The sequence below is a fragment of the Hemibagrus wyckioides genome, linkage group LG24 (assembly GCF_019097595.1).
Source record: "Hemibagrus wyckioides isolate EC202008001 linkage group LG24, SWU_Hwy_1.0, whole genome shotgun sequence".
NCBI classification, from domain to species: domain Eukaryota; kingdom Metazoa; phylum Chordata; class Actinopteri; order Siluriformes; family Bagridae; genus Hemibagrus; species Hemibagrus wyckioides.
Genome location: NC_080733.1, coordinates 12,272,728 through 12,292,020, shown reverse-complemented (window position 1 = coordinate 12,292,020; position 19,293 = coordinate 12,272,728). Strand labels below are relative to the sequence as shown.

At 37.4% G+C, this 19,293-nt stretch overlaps 2 protein-coding genes across 6 annotated transcripts; both read left to right on the top strand.

Moving 5' to 3' along the window:
- Positions 1-1,162: 1,162 nt before the first annotated feature.
- On the top strand, positions 1,163-6,780 carry rrm2b (ribonucleotide reductase M2 b). Its single transcript, XM_058377248.1, has 9 exons — positions 1,163-1,330; positions 1,937-2,086; positions 2,377-2,493; positions 3,467-3,600; positions 4,413-4,507; positions 4,773-4,906; positions 5,001-5,105; positions 5,228-5,341; positions 5,444-6,780. Exons 1-9 carry the CDS (start codon positions 1,286-1,288, stop codon positions 5,594-5,596), a joined length of 1,047 nt encoding a protein of 348 aa, XP_058233231.1. The 5' UTR covers positions 1,163-1,285; the 3' UTR covers positions 5,597-6,780.
- Positions 6,781-7,677: 897 nt separating this feature from the next.
- On the top strand, positions 7,678-17,466 carry mtdha (metadherin a). 5 transcript variants are annotated; one of them, XM_058377965.1, is made up of 12 exons: positions 7,678-8,077; positions 8,690-8,854; positions 10,286-10,370; positions 11,406-11,555; positions 11,697-11,744; positions 11,838-12,011; positions 12,708-12,788; positions 13,510-13,584; positions 13,697-13,812; positions 14,434-14,544; positions 14,692-14,803; positions 15,775-17,466. In XM_058377965.1, exons 1-12 carry the CDS (start codon positions 7,724-7,726, stop codon positions 15,840-15,842), a joined length of 1,539 nt encoding a protein of 512 aa, XP_058233948.1. In that variant the 5' UTR covers positions 7,678-7,723; the 3' UTR covers positions 15,843-17,466. The 5 variants fall into 5 exon arrangements, with proteins under 5 accessions (XP_058233948.1, XP_058233946.1, XP_058233945.1 ...); XM_058377963.1 differs by having other exon boundaries at positions 7,679-8,077; positions 13,507-13,584; XM_058377962.1 differs by having other exon boundaries at positions 7,679-8,077; positions 12,705-12,788.
- Positions 17,467-19,293: the final 1,827 nt, after the last annotated feature.

The following is a 19,293-nucleotide window of genomic DNA, read 5'->3' as shown; positions in this document are numbered from 1 at the left end:
CTGTAGAAATTAGTTTCATTATCACCATAAAAGTGTGTTCAGGTAAATTACAACAGTTACAACTTTGCATTTATGAATAAATGACACTTTATGAAATATTAATAATCATATTGTTAAATATTCTGTTATGAACAGAATCTAGTTTGGTGTTTTATACTTAATTTATGTTGCTTCTTTAAAAAATATATTCAAGATTAATTAATTAAGAATTTTTGTCTAGTGCTTATTGATGATGATTATTATTATTATTATATAATTACAACATACACTCATATGTAGCATAAATAAATGTTTTATTACTGATGTAAAAGAATAATCGCAGTTAGAATAACCAGGATGCACTCTATCGGCTCTAATTCATCCCAAAGGTGTTCTGTCAGGTTGAGGTCAGGACTCTGTATAGGCCAGTCAAGTTCCTCCACACCAAACTCACATTCATGTCTTTATGCACCTTGCTGTGTGTACTGGTGTGCAGTCATGTTGGAACAGGAAGGGGTCATCCCCAAACTTTTCCCACAAAGTTGGGAGCATGAAACTGTCCAAAATGTCTTGGTAAGCTGAAGCATTAAGAGTTCCTTTCACTGGAACTAAGGGGTCAAGCCCAGCTCCTGAAAAACAACACCTGAATTCAATGATTTGGAGGGGTGTCCCAAAACTTTTGGGAATATAGTGTACCACAATTGTACCCAAAGTTACCATTTTGGATTCATGACACTTTATGAAATATGAAACAATCATATTGTTAAATATTCTGTTATGAATAGATTAGTTTGGTGTTTTAAACTTACTTAATGTTGCTTCTTAAAAAAATACTTAAAAATTAATCATTAAGAATTTTTGTCTAGTGCCTATTGCTGATTATTATTATTATTATTATTATTATTATTATATAATTACAACATACACGCATAAGCTGCGTAAAGAAATGTAATACTGACGTACAAGAGTAATTGCATTTAGAATAACCAAGATACGTAGTTGGTGTGAATTTATAATAAATCTGGGTTCCAATCATTTATTAGATTGGATTTTTAAATCAATCAATAAAGACATTTTTATTGAACCGCTCCGCTGGTGAAAACGTGGTCCAATGACAACACGTGCTTGCTTCAACCCCTTCAGCGTCGTCAAGCTTAGTGAAATATGCGCATGCGCCGAGCATGCGTAGTGACAGCTTAGCAGGGCACGCGGAGGATATATAAGCTTAATCGAGGTTAATGTCAGTATTCTCTGGACAGAGTCGGCGAGATCACACAGCTTTTACCCAGAAAACGATGTTTTCGTAATGGATACAAATGTGATGACCATGCCTGAGCCCGGAGAATATCAGGTACATCAAATCTGTTGCTTGTTTTCAGGAAGGTTAGATTCCTTACATAGTAGGTAGGTACTGTTTTGTAACCTTTCATAACAAAGAAAGGAGCTGGATCTCTAAAGCTTCTGTGGGTCAGAAAATTTATATCATCATTCTCATTATTATACAGATGTGTTAAACACAGCACTTTTATATTCATTTAATATTTCTGCAAAAGAAATATGGCGGATTTTTCAATTGGTAATGCCATAGGATTTTAAAAAAGGCCAAAGTTATCATCATTCAACACTTATTTTTAACCTTAGTGTCCAGTTTTTTCCATTTGCCAATAAACACACACACACACACACACACACACACATATATATATATATATATATATATATATATATATAGATAGATAGATAGATAGATAGAGAGAGAGAGAGTATTATTATTATTATTATTATTATTATTATTATTATAGTGTTGAATATATCATGGAACTACTGGGACATTTCTTGTGATTTACATCCTCACTCTCTGAACCGCAGTTTTCGACATTGTATTAGCTATAAAAAAAGTTTGTATGAGTGCCATCATTTACTGAATACAGCGATTTATTTATTCCTTTTTTTGCAGAATGGCCATAAGGACATGGACCCAAAGGACAGTGACTACGAGCCTCTTCTCAGTCTGAACAAAAAGCGATTCGTCATCTTTCCCATTCAGTATCCAGACATGTGGAAGATGTACAAACAAGCCCAGGCCTCGTTCTGGACAGTTGAAGAGGTAACGATTTAATATGTCGTATATAACATAGTTATAACACATTAGTAGCATGTCTGAGGTTTGTAGACATGCTCTTGTTGGAAAATAAGCAATGACAATGACAAGGCGGTGTGATGCTGTATTTTTGTAGGCCAAGAATACTCACCTAACACTACATGACATGTGTGTGTGTTTATGCAACACTGTACTTGGTACTGAATCGATTTGTCCTAAACAAAGAAGCATCTTGCCATGTAACAGTCTTTACTGACCTAAGTAGAAATGTTTATCTTTTCTGAATGTTTTTGCAGGTGGATTTATCAAAAGATCTGGCTCACTGGGAAAAACTGAAACCTGAGGAGAAACACTTTATATCTCATGTCTTGGCCTTCTTTGCAGCGAGTGATGGCATCGTCAATGAGAACTTGGTAAACCTTTCTTATACATTTACATTTCTACATTTTCATTTAGCCATGTCACAGTCAACAGTGTTTATAATACACCTGCGTTATTTATAATACAGACTTCAGCTACACTGACTACCTATTAATTTCTGCATTGACTACAAAGCTGTGCTCATGATGTTTAAATCTCAAAATGGCCAAAGGTCAATCTCGCTGATCTTCTGAAGCAGTGTAGTATTTGTTTAATATGATTAAATTTAATGTTTTGGAATGACAGTGAACGAAGTTAGCCCCTGCTATTGATGTTATTGATCCTAATTGTTATCTCAACAGAGCTTTGATCAACACCTTCTGGCCAGCTGAACAAAAGTTAATCCTAACACTGATAGGGAACGGTCCAAGGAACATTCTGACCAAATTTGTTGACCAATGCTGTATTGTCACCATTGGATTAATTTTAGGCACCTCTAGGTCATTTCTGGTCATAACTTTTGAATCATTTGAATCAAAATTATATCAATTTCCATCTAATTAGATTTTCCTCCATCTTGGATTTTGTCAAAAACTAATTTTTTATTACTCCTCCTACAAATTTTGTCTAATTATCACCAATTATGGAACACCAGAGTAATGGCCAATAGCAAAGCTACAAAAAGGACATGGGGCCGATATAATATGGTATGGTAAGATATGATGCTATATAGGGTATGATATTATACGATATGGTACAGTACAGTACGATAGACAGTATAGTATGATATGGTGCAGTATGATATGATATAAGATATATGGTATATGATATGATATGGTACAGTAAGATATGATACACTATATATAATATAATATAATATCGAGTCAGCAATGCAAATGGATTCAATTTGTCAGAATTCGAACCATCACTGTAACGTATAACATTATGAACTCTAATGCACAGTTATTTGCTTATCATTGTGATCTTGTCCTGAACTCAAGTCTGTTCGTGTGTCTCATTGTGCAGGTGCAGAGGTTCAGTCAGGAGGTGCAGGTTCCAGAGGCTCGCTCTTTCTATGGCTTCCAGATCCTCATTGAGAATGTGCACTCGGAGATGTACAGCCTGCTGATTAACACATACATCAGAGACCTAAAGGAGAGGTAAAGGGGCTCAGGCGTTACTATACACAAATAGTGCTGTACAGTAAATGTTCTAATGGAGGTCGCAGGTGCAGCTTTTTTTTGTTGTTGTTGTTATTCACTGCTGATTGAGGTGAACTGTTTTCAACAGTTAACAGTTTTGTATAATGTGGTTTACAAAGAAACATAACAGAGACTGCAAATACTGTGTAAAAAGCCATGGTGCGATAGATAATATATAGTAGCTCGTATCAGAGAGGGCTTCTCTGTTTACTATTTAATCGTAGCTGTACATTCTTAGGAAAAGTACAGCATGCTACAGAGACCTCTGATTCATGCCAAAGGTGTTCTATCAGGTTGAGGTCAGGACTCTGTGCAGGCCAGTCAGGTTCCTCCACACCAAACTCACTCATCAATGTCTTTATGGACCTTCATTTGTGCACTTGTCATGTTGGAACAGGAAGGGGTCATCTCCAAACTGTTCCCACAAAGTTGGGGGCATGAAATTGTCCAAAATGTCCTAGTATGCTGAAGCATTAAGAGTTCCTTTCACTGGAACTAAGGAGTCAAGCCCAACTCCTGAAAAACAACATCTGAATTCAATGATTTTGAGGGGTGTCCCAAAACTTTTGGCAATATGGTGTACATGATATATTTGACATGTTGGCTAATTTGAGGTGTACATGATGCATTAGCCTCAGTGGTTTACTGCAGTTTGTACTTTGTTATCTGCACTGAATACGAAGCCTGTTATTACTATTTTTATTAAAATTATATTCTTTATTTCTTCATAAAAGTATTAATTCTTGTAATGTCTTGTCCATCTTTTCCAGAGACCATTTATTTAATGCCATTGAAACCTTGCCTTGTGTGAAAAAAAAAGCTGACTGGGCTCTGCAGTGGATCTCGGACACAAACTCTACATTCGGCAAGTTGCACGTGTTCTTCAACGTCTTGAGGATTTAATCCTTGATTTTAATGAGCTGTATCCATTGTATTTGGGCTGTATTTGTATGAAGACGCTATATATATATATATATATATATATATATATATATATATATATATATATATATATATATAGTAGTTTACCTACTATATATATGTATCATGTTTCCTAACCAGCCTTAATTTATTTAATTTATGACTGGATATTGTTGTGAAGTATTAATGTCGCCATTTGTTATTCACAGGGGAGAGATTAGTAGCGTTTGCAGCTGTTGAAGGGATCTTTTTCTCAGGATCATTTGCTGCCATCTTCTGGTTGAAGAAAAGAGGTCTGATGCCTGGACTCACCTACTCCAATGAGCTCATCAGCAGAGATGAGGTAAATATAAATTTGACCGACTAAAAATATCCTCCTAGGGAACGAAATATATTTACATCTAGGCAGTTCTAACAATATAATCTTGCATTCACAGGGTTTGCACTGTAATTTTGCGTGCCTTTTATACAGCCACTTGGTGAAAAAGCCATCAGATGACCGAGTGAAGGACATTATCACGAAAGCGGTTAGCATTGAACAGGTCAGTGAAAGCTGGAAGAAAAGATTTATTGTAATAGTGCAATTTATTGGTTGCGTAACAAGGACTAAAATGATAACGAAAGTGATTTATTTAGTATTATATTAATTATTTTGCCTATGCAGGAATTTCTGACGGAGGCTTTACCAGTTGACCTCATTGGGATTAACAGCTCTTTGATGAAGCAATACATCATGTTTGTGGCTGACCGCTTGTTAACAGACTTGGGAATACCTAAAGTTAGTAATTTTGTATTTACTTTTATAAACAGTTAGTGCCTGGGAGAACTAGCTTTATTTTACTGATGGATTGAATTTCAATTCTGCTTTATTTCTCCAAAGGTATATGATGCAGAAAACCCATTCGATTTCATGGAGTTCATCTCACTGGAGGGAAAAACCAACTTCTTTGAGAAGCGTGTGGCTGAGTACCAGCGATTTGGAGTGATGACAAGTGGAATAGACTCTGAATTTACTCTCGATGCAGATTTTTAAAGCTTTATACTGCTCAAAGCAGTAAACTACTAGAAAGAATCTACCTGAGGAAAATGAAAGTATTTTACAGAATATGGTACAATTTTTTTTTTTTACAAGCAAACTTCAGTACACAGCAAAAATCAATAGCATCTTCTTTTATTTATTTTCTGTATTCTAATATGTTTTTACTTAATTGTTTCTAAACCGATGAAAAATGTATTAATGTGTGACGATAAATACATAAAGAAAACAAAACCATAAGCTGTATGTAACGGTTCATCTAATGAAACAGTAATTCTATTTTTATTATTAATTTGTTATATTATATTTAAGAATACTGACAAAAGGGTATTTTTTAAGGGTACATTTTGTAAACCGCCCCAGTATATTGTTCAGAACATGTCTAATTTGGTTGATGCTTGTCAGTGTTACATGAAAATAATGTAATACTTGAGTGCAGAAACACCTTAATGTTTACAGAACAAATACTGTCCTCGATGTTTTACAGGACAAACCTAGGTTCTTTTGAAAAGGGTTTTATTTCCTTTATGGTACTGTTACATAGTTTTCAGCAACGGTTTGCGAATCATTAAATAAAGATTTGTAGAAAATCTTTGATCATAAATGCCTCCTTTTTTCCTATTTGTTTTTTTTTTTTACACTGGCTCAGTAGCTTACACTATATCACCAAAAGTTTTGGAATGTCTGCCTTTACATGCACATGAATTTAATACAGATTTAGCCCACCCTTTGCAGCTATAACAGCTTCAACTCTTCTGCGAAGGCTTTCCACAAGGTTTAGGAGTGTGTTTATGGGAATTTTTGTCCACTCCACTAAAAGCGCATATGGGAGGTCAGGCACTGATGTTGGACGAGAAGGTCTGGCTCACAGTCTCTGTTCTAATTCATCCCAGGTGTTCTATCAGGTTGAGGTCAGGACTCAAGGTCAAGTGCAGGCCAGTCAAGTTCCTCCACACCAAACTCACTCATCCATGTCTTTATGGACCTTGCTTTGTCCACTAGTGTGCAGTCATGTTGGAACAGGAAGGGGTCATCCCCAAACTGTTCCCATAAAGTTGGGAGCATGAAATTGTCCAAACTGTCTTGGAATGCTGAAGCATTAAGAGTTCCTTTCACTGGAACTAAGGGGCCAAGACCAACACCAGAAAACACTTGAATTCAATGATTTTGAGGGGTGTCCCAAAACCTTTGGCAAAATAGTGTGTCAACTTCTTGTAATACATCAAACTATGTGTCTCCATATTTTGTACATGACTCATTAATAAATATTAGAAATAGAAATGATTGATACACTCACTCGTAAATTCTGATACAATCCTGATTAAAAAAACTATAAAACAAGTATGTCATGCTCTATGTTTACAGTATTTTTACATTATGTTATAATTTAATATGTCTAAAAATGACCGGTGCCTATTAAGGACGTTTAATCGCAAACACACAATAAATCTGTAGTAAAATGTGTATCAGTAAGCACTATCAGGACATAACACACTTTGGCCTTTGCTTTTACAGAAAAATAATCCGTTTGATGATTTTCCCATAACTACACGCCTCGTAGTGTGTTATTCCTTGCATAATCATTATATGTTAAAACATATTATTAATATTGAAATATAAAATATTAAGTTAAAATAATGAGATATCTTGAAATAAGTCAAAAGTAATGAGACATGTCTCTGATTATACATATATCTATCCCTAATTTTAAAAAAAAACTTATTATATAGGTATTTCCCAAAATATTGAGATTTTTGGAAATGTTTGGTTTGTGAATGTGAATGTTAAAACATTTACATAAATGTATGAGAATTTCTGGGGGGGGGTAGCTTCAAATCGAAAAAGAATATTATAAATCAGCAAGCAAAGACTGATTGAGTATTGTGTTTATTTATTTTAAAAATCACTTGATTATCCTGTAGTGTTTTTGTCTTGAATTAAAAAAGCACTTTGACCATGATTTTGTTCCTCATTTGCGGTTCAAGGCTTTTCCGTCCTCTGTGATGCTGTTTATGTAAGAATGTGAAAGAGAGCAATCAGAGCACAGTGTGAGTGTGTGAGTGAGAGAGAGAGAGAGAGAGAGAGAGAGAGAGAGAGAGAGAGAGAGACTGTGTACGTGGTAAGATGGCATCGAGCTGGGGAGGTGTAGTGTCGGAACAGGCCGACTTGATAGGGACTCGTCTCCGTCAGCTCGTGTCTTCTGGACTGCACTTTCTCCATGATGAGGTGGGGATAGATTTGGGTTTGAAGCCCGAACTTTACCCGGCCTGGGTGTTTCTCTCCACGGCGCTGATCGGCCTGGTTCTCCTGCTGGTGCTGGTCGCGGCCTGCGGCGGAGCTCGGCGCAGAAAGCACGGAGCTGTTCGGAGTAAAAACACCGCTGCCGTGAGCAGCACCGAGAGCCCAAAGACCGCGCCGGTGAAAGCACCCAGGCCTGAAGAGCCAAAGAAGAAGAACAAAAAGAAAGCTTCGGAAAAGGTAAGGCACCATTTCCCGAACAGTCCTCTCAGGCTAGTGTGCGTGCTAGCATGCTAAGCGTATTCGAAAGAACCGCTGTTTTGACAGCTTACTTGTAGCCGTCTTGCTAACTTAGCTAGCCAGGCTAGCAGAGCCAGAGTGTCTCATTTGCATAAACATCTTGTTAGAATAACACGTTTTTTCTAATCTCTGTCTTGGTACTTTAAAGTGTATTTCGTTTGAGTTGATGATAAGCAAGGTTTATGGCCATGACTCCGTTGGTAATCTAAAACGCTTCACTGGCTAGTTTGCTAAACGTGGTTAGCATAGCTGGCTATCTGAGGTTAGCCACATAGCTTATCTCTTTCAGTTCAGCCGGACGTGATTTGGCAAAAAAAAACAAAAAAAAAATTGTATCGCGATATATATCGAGAATTTCTTTTCACGAGAATCGCGACTTAATGATTTGCTAAGAAGGTGGCAAGCTGTATTTAATGTGGACAGAAGTTGTTTCAGATGGAAAAGGAGATGAAATAAAATACACATTTTGACTTGCAGCAAGCTTCTTGTCTAGCTGGACAGCGTTTAAACACACGGTGTGTCATTTGTAATGTGAGATTTTCTCTTCTACAGAAGAACCAGTCAAATGGAGGCAAGGCTCCTGCTCCTGATCCTCGAGAGCAAGTCAATAAGCCAGTTAAGGAGATCCCTAAACAAGCTGCAACACCACCACAAGCTGCAGCACCACCACCTTCTCCACCACAACCACAAGCACTTGTTGACGCTAAAGCTGAGAAAGTAAAAGCAAAAGTTATTTCACGTTGTTAGTATTCAGTGATAATTACACATCGTGGCGTGAACATTTCCAAAAATATCAGGGAATTACATGTTTCCTCATGGCGTGCTTTTGAAGTACAATGGTACCTCGGTGTTCAACCTTAATTCGTTCCAAAAGTCTGGATGAAAACCGATTTGGTCGAAAACCAAATTATTTTTCCCCATAGGAAATAATGTAAAACGAATTAATCTGATTCAGCTCGATGGTTGATCTCACAACTTTCCTCTTGGCAACATTGATGCTTGATTTCCCCTTTTTCAGAGACATGGCTACTGAAATTATACCCCAAAAGACAGCGTGGGGTTATAACACAAGCACTCACAGATGATGCTTTCAGATGACCCATCTCTGTTGTCTATGCCAGGATACGCTGCATGGAGAGCGTGTGCTGCATGGGCGTCGATAGGCCATTTTTAGGGGGGCCTTAATATTTCTACTAAGCCACCTAAAAATTCTGCGATTCTCCATAAACTGTACATAAATGCGTGATCACCTCGGTCCCCTTTACATTTCATATGAAAACTACGGCAGACTTCAGCTCCTCCCCGTCTTTCAGCGTGTTCTTCAATCCGCAGACCGCGGCGTCACAGAACCAAGGATCAGAGGGTGTGTGTGTGTGTGTGTGATCAGGAAGACTCGTATTTGGCTTGTTCAGTACTCAAATGTTATACGCATCTATGCAATACATTGGAATGCTGCAATAAGTTTACCATCATATCCTGTTAGTCAAACATTTATTTATTTTTTGAACTCCCCTTAAATGAATATTTGATATTCGTTGCAATCCTGTATGAAACAAGAACCAGCGTTCCTGACGGTCAAGTCGTACACTGAAAATATTTTTGTACACTGAGGTCAAATTGACTCAAAAATTCTAATCGAAACCCAAAAATTCGAACACAGGGTGGTCGAGGACGGAGGTACCACTGTATATGAAAATGGCATAAAAAAAGCATGTAACTGCTGCAGTTAACAGGTGAACGTTTATTAAGGGATTTTACACTGTATTCACATCTTAGTTTATTGATATTCAATTTAATTGGATTAGTTCTCAATTGTCAAATCTGATTGGTCAGGAGCTGTTCATTGATTTTCTGTAGCATGCTGTTAGCTGTAATTAGTAATACTTTATTGTTCACAGTAATAAACACATTAAAGTCTTGTTTTTTAACAGTTTAAGCATTTCTCTCATGGGAGAGTCTTCAGGATGCTGTTGGGTTTCTGTTTAAAATGACAAGTTGGGATTTTTTTTTAGTCATATTAAGTTCATGAAAGGAAACAGAGGCTGGAGAGGGTACGGCCATGCTGGTAATAATTCTTGAGTGCTGAGGGAAAATGTGTCTTTTCATGAAGGTAATAATGCCATTTTGTTTACCACATGTTTTGCATAGGCCAAGAAAAGTAAGAAAAAACCGAAACCAGAGGTGAAACCGACACAAGCTGTTTCCTCCACAGATGGAAAGGAACCCGATGAAGGTATGAAACTGAGCATTGATCTGGACCACACTGTGACTGTGAGAAGGTTAGAAATGAGGCCTTTGTTCTGTCTGAAGCAGGACATGTGTAAAGATTGTTTCATGGCATTTTTCCAGGTAATCATTTGCTGATTCATGGGCATGGAGATAAAGTGCCATATCAAAGGTTAAATAAGAGCTTGTAAACTTTAAACCTTAAACAGTTCTGTCAACTGTTGTGTAGTCAGACGTTGCTAATAGTAGCGTAAATGGATTTCTTTTTAATAAGCCTGGCAAATGTTGACTGATACTTAATGATCATCATGCTTGATTTTTCTTATCAAAGTTTTGTTCATGTTGTTGATTTCAGTTCATTTCTCGAGTCTACATTTTGTGCCGGGTATACAGGGTTAAAGCATGTTTGCAATGTTCTTTATCCAGTGCAAACAATTTATATGATAAATTTGCTTATTCATGTTGTGAAAGCACCTAAAAGAAACTCTAGGCTCCATTGAACTGGAGATAACAAATAAGTTCCCGGCTGTGTGAAGTACATGAACAAGATACATGAACTGCAATTGTTGCTTAAATGTGTTTTGAAGGACCTTTCAGTGTAGAAGCATATGACTTCCTGGTTCTCTGCACCGTCTTCAGGAAAATAAAGATAATCTGTACACAGAACTACAAAAGGAAATGAGCTAACAATAAGACACTGTGTTTAGGTGTTTGGAAACCATAGCCAGAAATTTGAGAATCTTGTCACTAAATTCTCATTTATAGCCTGCTGGTAAACCTCCTGTTATGGCCTACAATCTAAACTGATACCTTTTTTAAGATACATGATTTTCAGTGTTATCAAACTAGTGTGGGATTGATGAATGTGTGTGTGGGATTCATGAGTTTTGTGAGTCTGAGAAGTATGTATGTGTGGGTTTTCTTTACTCACATCTGGACAAACTTATTATTTTTTCTTCTAAAGCACCGTCATAGATTTTTAAATTAGTATTTGGATATGTGAATCTGCATGTTGGAAAAACATCACGCATCTTTTTAAAAGGTGCTTGGGAGACTAAGATCAGCAACCGAGAGAAGCGACAGCAGCGCAAGAAGGAGAAGGGCCCTAACGATGAGTCGGGAAGCCCTGGACGTGGTCAGCAAACTGAGCATCCTGCAGTTCCAGCTCCAGTGAACACCAAGAAGAATAAAGGTAAGCAGTTTGAGGCTACAGCTTTAAACAGCAATGGATTACCTTCTGTCCATGGTGGTGCTTTAACATGTACTATAGAGTGTAATGTATTTCTTGCTAGAGAGCAATTTTTAAGCAGATTTCACATCCGTCTCTTTGTAGAATCTCTGAATTTAAAGGCTGCGAAAGCTGATGCCAGTGTAACACCGGGTAAATAATAGATTTTTTTTTTTTTTGGCTTAAATTTAAAACCTGTCGCTAATGTCACCTATAAGCATATTTAATGTATTGTTCCATCTCTAGCGCAATCCACCTGGAATAACATGAGCTCTGTGAACACTGGAGGATGGACTGATATTCCTGTGAAGCTTCCACCCCAGGGGAGCGTTTCAGACCGTGAGAAATCATCAGCTGGCATTAAGACATCATCTGGACACAAGACTTCTGAGCCATTGGCCTGGGCTCAAGAATCTGAGGGTAAGGTGTAGTCTTACTGATCTGTCCTGTAGCAGTGATATGATGTGTGATGAAGTAGTATTTAATTAGAAGTTTATTAGATAATCTAATAAGGATAGTTATTATTTGTGTAAAGATTTTTGTATTTCAACATTTTCACACATGTTTTTAAGCCTCAGTCGAAGAATTATGATTTCAGGTTCATTCGACCAGGTCAAATGTCTCATAGTCTTCCTTCCTGGTTTTATAGAGTTATTAATAAATGTTATTTACACATTCATGGTCAGGAGCTCAAGGCTGATATTTTTGTCCTATTAAGATTCTTGTTTGTGAGATATCTCGAGTAGGAGTGGTAAAATGTTTATTGTGGAATTATCATTAGAACCAGCAAATAAACTGATTAGAATTTGTACAGGGTCAAGGTCACAGTAAGGACAAATGTTTGAACTAGTTTCCTCTTCAATAGCTCCTTTAATGCTTGAAGTATTTAGGAGTCAAGCATATTAATAATAAGAAGGACTGAACTTGTAGCTAGAGTTCATGCATGTTTTTAGGATTGTCTTCTAAATGAGGTTGCTAAAAATACACAGATGTTCAGATGCAAGTTTCCAGTCATTGCTTAATCAAACTCTTATTTACCAGAATGAAGAGAAAATGAAATCTTTCTGTATCAGCCTCATGGGCTAGACTATAAATGGATTGTTCTGTTTTTAGCAGGGTCATGGCCCAGCATGGATGGACGAATTAAGCCTGAAGTGAACCGAATGAACCGCTCTGTGCCCAGATTAAACCCATCAGGTATTCTAATCATATTAACTGTTGCACTCTCAGATTGAGCGTTTTTGAATTTTTCTCTCAGATTTTCCACACAGATTTTCAGGTTGTCTATTACACAGAATATTTTCACTATGAGCCAGGGCGTTCCTATTGAAGATGTTATGCAGTGAATAAAGGTCAGAGAGACAAATCTAGACCCCTTTAGTTGAGGATTATGCTTCCATAGTCAGGTGCTTTAGTGCTGCATGTATGTTATGCTCAAATGCAATATTGAAAGTGAAATTAGATCTGTAATGCAGCAACCCATCGACTTTAAAGACCGAAGCCAAAGAACAAATGCAACATGATAAGGTCAAATCAGCTATTGTGCTTCGAGGCTTCCTGTGCTTCGTCCTTATAGTTTTGACATTTTTTAAGTTATTAGAGGAAGATGAATTTTACAGGGAAACCCTAATTTCTATAGCTACACTATGTGGCCAAAAAGTTTGACATATTTTTATATATCCTGTTCCAGATTCGGTCCCCCTGTTATAATAATTTCTGGCTAGGTGTTCCACTAGATTTTGGAATGTGTCCCTGAGGAAATTTTGCCAAGAGCATAGTGAGGTCAGGCACTGGGGGTGTAGTTGGCATTTCGGTGACTTTTGCCTGTACAGTGCATCTCAGTTCAGCAAAATCAGGAAGTCAGTCAAATAAAATCAAACTAACTTTTATTTTTTTTCCTTACTATCTATTGCAGCAGCTAGTGTTCCAGCGACTCAGGCCGCTGCTGAATTGGGGAATGGTCACACCAACGCTGATGAGTGGTCTGGATTCAGTAAGAGAAATAATTGTTTGTGTTTAACAAGACCTGAAAATCAGAATATTCTTTGGATTAGCTTCCAGTAAGACTGTTAGACACTTTATAAAATGAAGTATTACTGTTTCAGATGGTCTTGGAGCGGTAGATCCGAGTTCAGACTGGAATGCTCCTACTGAGCTGTGGGGGAACTACGATGAACCTAAGCCAGAGACTCCTGCTGCTCAAGAAACACCCATTTCTCAGGTACCCAGGGTGTAGAATTGCTGTACCCATTTCCCAGGATCCCATGGTGTAAAATTGCTGTACCCATTTCCCAGGATCCCAGGGTGTAGAATTGCTGTACCCAATTCCCAGGATCCCAGGGTGTAGAATTGCTGTACCCAATTCCCAGGATCCCATTTGATTAGATTTGCTGGCTTCAGTTTTACACAGTGCACAAATAGATATTTTAATTATTGTTATACCGAGTAAAGAGGACTCATTTGTTAGAATGTGTTAAATATAATGTTTTAAAATCCTAGAAAAAACAAACAAACAAATGTTTGCTTTTAAAATGTTTTCACCTTAATATATTGCATCTGTCACTGTTATATAATATACAATATTTAAATACTTATCACACACGTCATTTGCTTTATATTGGGCATCCCTGATTATTAAACCATATATTATGACATTTAATTACCTGTTGATCTACTACTCGTTAACTGATGACTGTAGATTTGTTTTAAGAGTATCCACATCAGTAAATATGCCCGTTCATCCTTAATAAATAAGCTCTGTTGTTTTCCGGACATGAAATGCCAAGACAAACGTTTTGACGTCATGTTAGTTATGCTTGTTGTGTAACCGTATGTGTGTCAGTTGCAGGACTCTGATGATGACAAGGATAAAGGAGATCCTTCTGGAAGTGGTAAGTCCAAGAGAAAGAAGAAAAAGAAGAAGAAGCCAGAAGATGAAAATGCTGGCTCACAGGTAAGAGTAGTATGCTGAAAAATTGCCATAAAAGATATTCTACAAAATATACAAAAAAAAAAAAAAAATGGCAATATGCTAATGCTAGCAAAATGATCCAAAGCCTTTGGTATTTGGTATTGGTGTTAAGGTTGTGTTTATGTGCAGGTGGCCACCGGGGGTTCGACTGCACCTGCAGAAAGTGGATTGGTCAAACCCCATCCTCATGTGCCAGTGGAGGAGCCGACCAAACTGACCATCGCTCCACAGTCAGGACAGAGTGAGTAATCTGGCAATGCAACAGTAAGAATTTTTAACAAAAAGTGCAGTAAGACACCAGAATCGGCGATTGACTGTATGAATCAGAAAGAAGTGACACTTGCACGATATTAACCTACGCACCTGCAAGCCCCTCCTCCTTTTCTCCATCTCATATTATTAATCTTTTGGCTGATGCTTGTGTTTCACAGTTCACAATTTGACCGCTTGAAAGGTACACTGAGAGAATGTTTTGGTTAGAAATTCTAATACTCTACTGTAAGTGCTTATTTTTAAACCTGAATCATGCTACCAAAACACTTTCATTTCATTTCAAAGTTAGCTTAATACATTACCCTTAAAAAAGAATTAAATGTTTGACGTAAAAATAGAGTACAGTATCGTCTGTATAAAAACCAAGGGAAAAATCACTGAGATCACTTATTCACGGAATATACGCGCGTGTTGAACCGAGCACAAGGGGCAGGGAGATGAACCGCTATGTCACGCATACAAAGCGTCATAGCTACCAGCCAATCAGCAGCTAGGTGAAACTGTTAATGCTCTGTGATTGGCTACTTCCAACTCTTCCAGCCAATAGCGTGTCATAATGGCTGTACTGTACGTACGTGATATCGATATCATTAAAATAACATTTATTTTGTTGATTATACTTTTATATTTATATTACTTAATTAATAAACTCAACTTTTTCTTAATAATTTCGCATTATAAATCATGAAAATGTCCATGAAATTAGGCCTAAAAACTTTTGCAGGATTTCGCGGGTCTGCGAAAAATTTGCGGCTGCAAACAAGTTTTTGCGGATCAGGAGACGCGGATCTGCGAGGTATTACTGTATATAAAAAATTGGCCATTTCTCAAAAAAGGTTGAAAAACACTGCTTTATTCCATATTTAGGGTCTGCAAATGGCATGCTGTTTGATTTTTAAACCAGTCTATTAACCACAGTATATGTGTATTGTTTTACAGAGAAATCTGATCAGAATCTGGAACCGCTGAAGCAAGTTCAAAAGAAAAAGGCCAGGAGAGAAACATGAATCCCCTCAATCTCTTATGCAAAGGATGGAAATGTTTATGCAATAATTTCAGAGTACAGAATTTTATACCGATTAAAATCTTCTGTGCTATTAAACAGAACATCTTAAGTGAGTTGGGCCAAGTTGGCCAAGATTTAAAAAAAAAAAAAAAAACAATACAGCAGACGGAGAACAACTTATGCACTATGCTAGACTGATGTCTTCTAAAGGATCCGATTATCGTACTTGATATCACGCACGCTTTTAGTGCAGTGAAAAGATTATTTATTGTTGTCCAACTGCTACTTTTACGATGTTAATAGAATTTGCAAAGTTTGTTAATATCATGGGGGGAAATTTTAGAATTTTGAGGACATGTGGTTTTTTTTTTTTTTTTCTTTCCTTCGGTTTCTCTTCCTCTGGAACTTTTTCTACTGCTGAATTGCATTCAGGAGTATTTGCAGTGTAGCAGTTAGTGTTAGACACCGCTGAGAGACACTGTGCCATCAGAGCCATCGTGATTTTTAAATCATCAGCAGCAGCAGGAAGAGACTGGTATATTACTGTATTTTGTCATCTGGATGGAAACAAAATTGAGAGTACAGGTTACTATAGAGATGTTTCTAACACTAAGAATATTCTCAGTGTGTTTTTTTTTTTTTTTTTCTCCTCCTGTATCAAGTATATATTTTCACATAGACAGACAGGAAGTATACACACATTTTGCTTTGAGTCAATTTAATGCTCTTTGTTTCTCTTGCAACCTCTTCGGTAGAAAAAGCCAGGCCATATGTACAGAATTAATAAGGGCTTTTTTCTATAATTCTCTTTAATTGCACTGTGCTAAAGGTTGTAATACTTTCTATTTTTTGGTTAATTTTTTTTTTGATCTTCTTGAAATGTGAATGTTTAATTCCTGTTTTGTTTTTGTTTTTTTCATATTATTGTGATGGATTTTTGGGGAAGTGATTTTTATTGGACAGAGAGAGAGGGAGAGGGAGACAAACGGTAACTGCAGCTTTACCTCCATTTCACTATAAATAGTGTCAGTATCTGGAATCTGTTGCCTTAATCTGTTATTTCTTCCTTTTGTAATGTTCACATCTAACCGTCTTTCAAATGGAAGTTTTTGGAAAGAGTTTTTGATTGATGTCAGAGCTGCATTTTGCTGTTGCACGAATTCTGTTTTAAATCTTTAATAATAATAATAATCATCGAATAAAATCTCCATTTTCTTTTCACTCATACAAGTACTACTCTCAACATAAAGGCTTTAATGGATGAGAAATGCATTGCTTTTTGCTAGATTTGAAATAGTGAATCTCAATCTTCTTCCTTTTTTCTTTTCTTTCGTTCGGGCGTAATGCCTCGAGAATTTAATTTAAACGTGTCTATATGTGGATTAACTTGGGTGTTTTATCCCATGCTCATTTTTTGTAAATTGTGGTAGATTTCTTTTGTGTACCTGAGGTACTCTGGTTTAGAATCAGAAACACCTGCCTTAGTTTTCCATTAGAAAGGTGGTTAAACCAGTGTATTTATACCTTGTCTTCAGATTTTTTGGATCCAAGAATGATCATGTTTACTGAAGTCGATGCAATATTTCTATGTTGATTTGTTAAATAAAAACATTTGATCATTGGTATTCTGTGCAAATGTTTCTGTCAAAATGGTTCACTGGAGTCGAGTGCGTTCGACTATGTCGTGTTCTCTGTAAACGTTTTTGAATATCTCGCTTGTATAACATCCACAGCAGCAGGTTTGTTCCTGTTATGACTTATGCTACAGCAACTCGGCAGACTCTTTGATAGAAGTATATTGATAAAATGACACACACAAAGAAAAAACACGTATAATGTCACCAAGAAAGTACATCAGAGGGTCGGCTCATGTTGGACGTTTGGGGGACAAAGTTAGGGAGGCCAGATTAAGATGGTTTGGACATGTTCAGAGGAGGGAGCGTGAGTATATCGGTAGGAGAATGTTCGACATGGAGCTGCCAGGCAGGAGGCAAAGAGGAAGACCAAAGAGGAGGTATATGGATGTAATAAATGAGGATTTGAAGCTAGTGGGTGTAAGTGTTGAGGATGCAGAAGATAGGGATAGGTGGAGAGAGATGATTCGCTGTGGAGACCCCTGAAGGGAAAAGCTGAAAGAAGAAGAAAGTGCAAACGTATGTCTTGACTCTTATGGCAGAAAATTTAGAAGACTGCTACCACCTGAGACATCTTCCATAATTTTTTTAAAAAAATCTTAGGAAACATACCAAAAGGTTCACTATATACTATATTATATTTTTATTTCAGAGAACAACACATTTAATATTTATTACTTGTCTTTTTATGTTGCATGAGATTCAAATCCCTTGATTTATACACTACTATTATGTTCACTATTAGAACAAATGCAATAATGTAAACAATTTGCCTTTCAGCTGCTGTTCTAGAAAATTCTGACCAATCAGTACTGTGGTACAAGATAAAGTTGCCCACATTGCTTGCTGAACATACCAATATACCCTTATAGATTTCTCATTTATCCATGAGAGCATTAGTGATGTCTGGTACTGATGTTGAGGTGCAACATTTCAGTTCATAGCAAAGACGTTCAGTGGGGTTGAGGTCAGGGCTCCACCTGAGTTCTTCTAAGCAAAACTCTTAGCAAAACATTTCTTCACTAAGAACACTTTGTACACAGAGGCACAAACTTGGTGTATACATACACCAATCAGGCATAACATTATGAGCAGTGCCAGGTGAAGTGAATAACGTGATTATCTCCTCATCATGGCACCTGTTAGTGGGTGGGATATATTAGGCAGCAAGTAAACATTTTTGTCCTCAAAGTTGATGAGTTAGAAGCAGGAAAAATGGGCAAGCAAACGGAGCATCTCCAAAACTGCAGCTCTTGTGGGGTGTTCCTGGTCTGCAGTGGTCAGTATCTATAAAATTTGGTCCAAGGAAGAAACAGTGGTTACCGGTGACAGGGTCATGGGCGGTCAAGGCTCACTGACACAAGTAGGGAATGAAGGCTGGCCAGTGTGATCCGATCCAAGAGATGAGCTACGGTTGCTCAAATTGCTGAAGAAGCAGCTGAAGAAATTGCTGAACTGCAGCTCTTGTGGGGTGTTCCCGGTCTGCAGTGGTCAGTATCTATCAAAAGTGTTCCAAGGATGGAACAGTGGTGAACCGGTGACAGGGTCATGGGCGTCCAAGGCTCACTGTCACACGTGGGGAGTGAAGGCTGGCCCGTGTGTTCCGATCCAAGAGACGAGCTACTGTTGCTCAAATTGCTGAAGAAGTTAATGCTGGTTCTGATAGAAAGGTGTCAGAATACACAGTGCATCAAAAGGGGCACCAACACAATAACAGGCAAGCGGTCATAATGTTATGCCTGATTGATGTATGGGCCTGTTTGTATATGCAAATTGTTTTAACATGCCTAATATCAAGAGACATATGTAAGACTGTTG

Coding starts and splice junctions, on each gene's coding strand:
- rrm2b (XM_058377248.1), top strand. CDS start 1,286: ATGGATACAAATGTGATGACCATGCCTGAGCCCGGAGAATATCAG. Junction 1,331..1,936: donor CTGAGCCCGGAGAATATCAG/GTACATCAAATC, acceptor CTTTTTTTGCAG/AATGGCCATAAGGACATGGA. Junction 5,106..5,227: donor AAGCGGTTAGCATTGAACAG/GTCAGTGAAAGC, acceptor TTGCCTATGCAG/GAATTTCTGACGGAGGCTTT.
- mtdha (XM_058377961.1), top strand. CDS start 7,724: ATGGCATCGAGCTGGGGAGGTGTAGTGTCGGAACAGGCCGACTTGATA. Junction 12,789..13,506: donor GCCCAGATTAAACCCATCAG/GTATTCTAATCA, acceptor TATCTATTGCAG/CAGCTAGTGTTCCAGCGACT. Junction 13,585..13,696: donor TGATGAGTGGTCTGGATTCA/GTAAGAGAAATA, acceptor TTACTGTTTCAG/ATGGTCTTGGAGCGGTAGAT.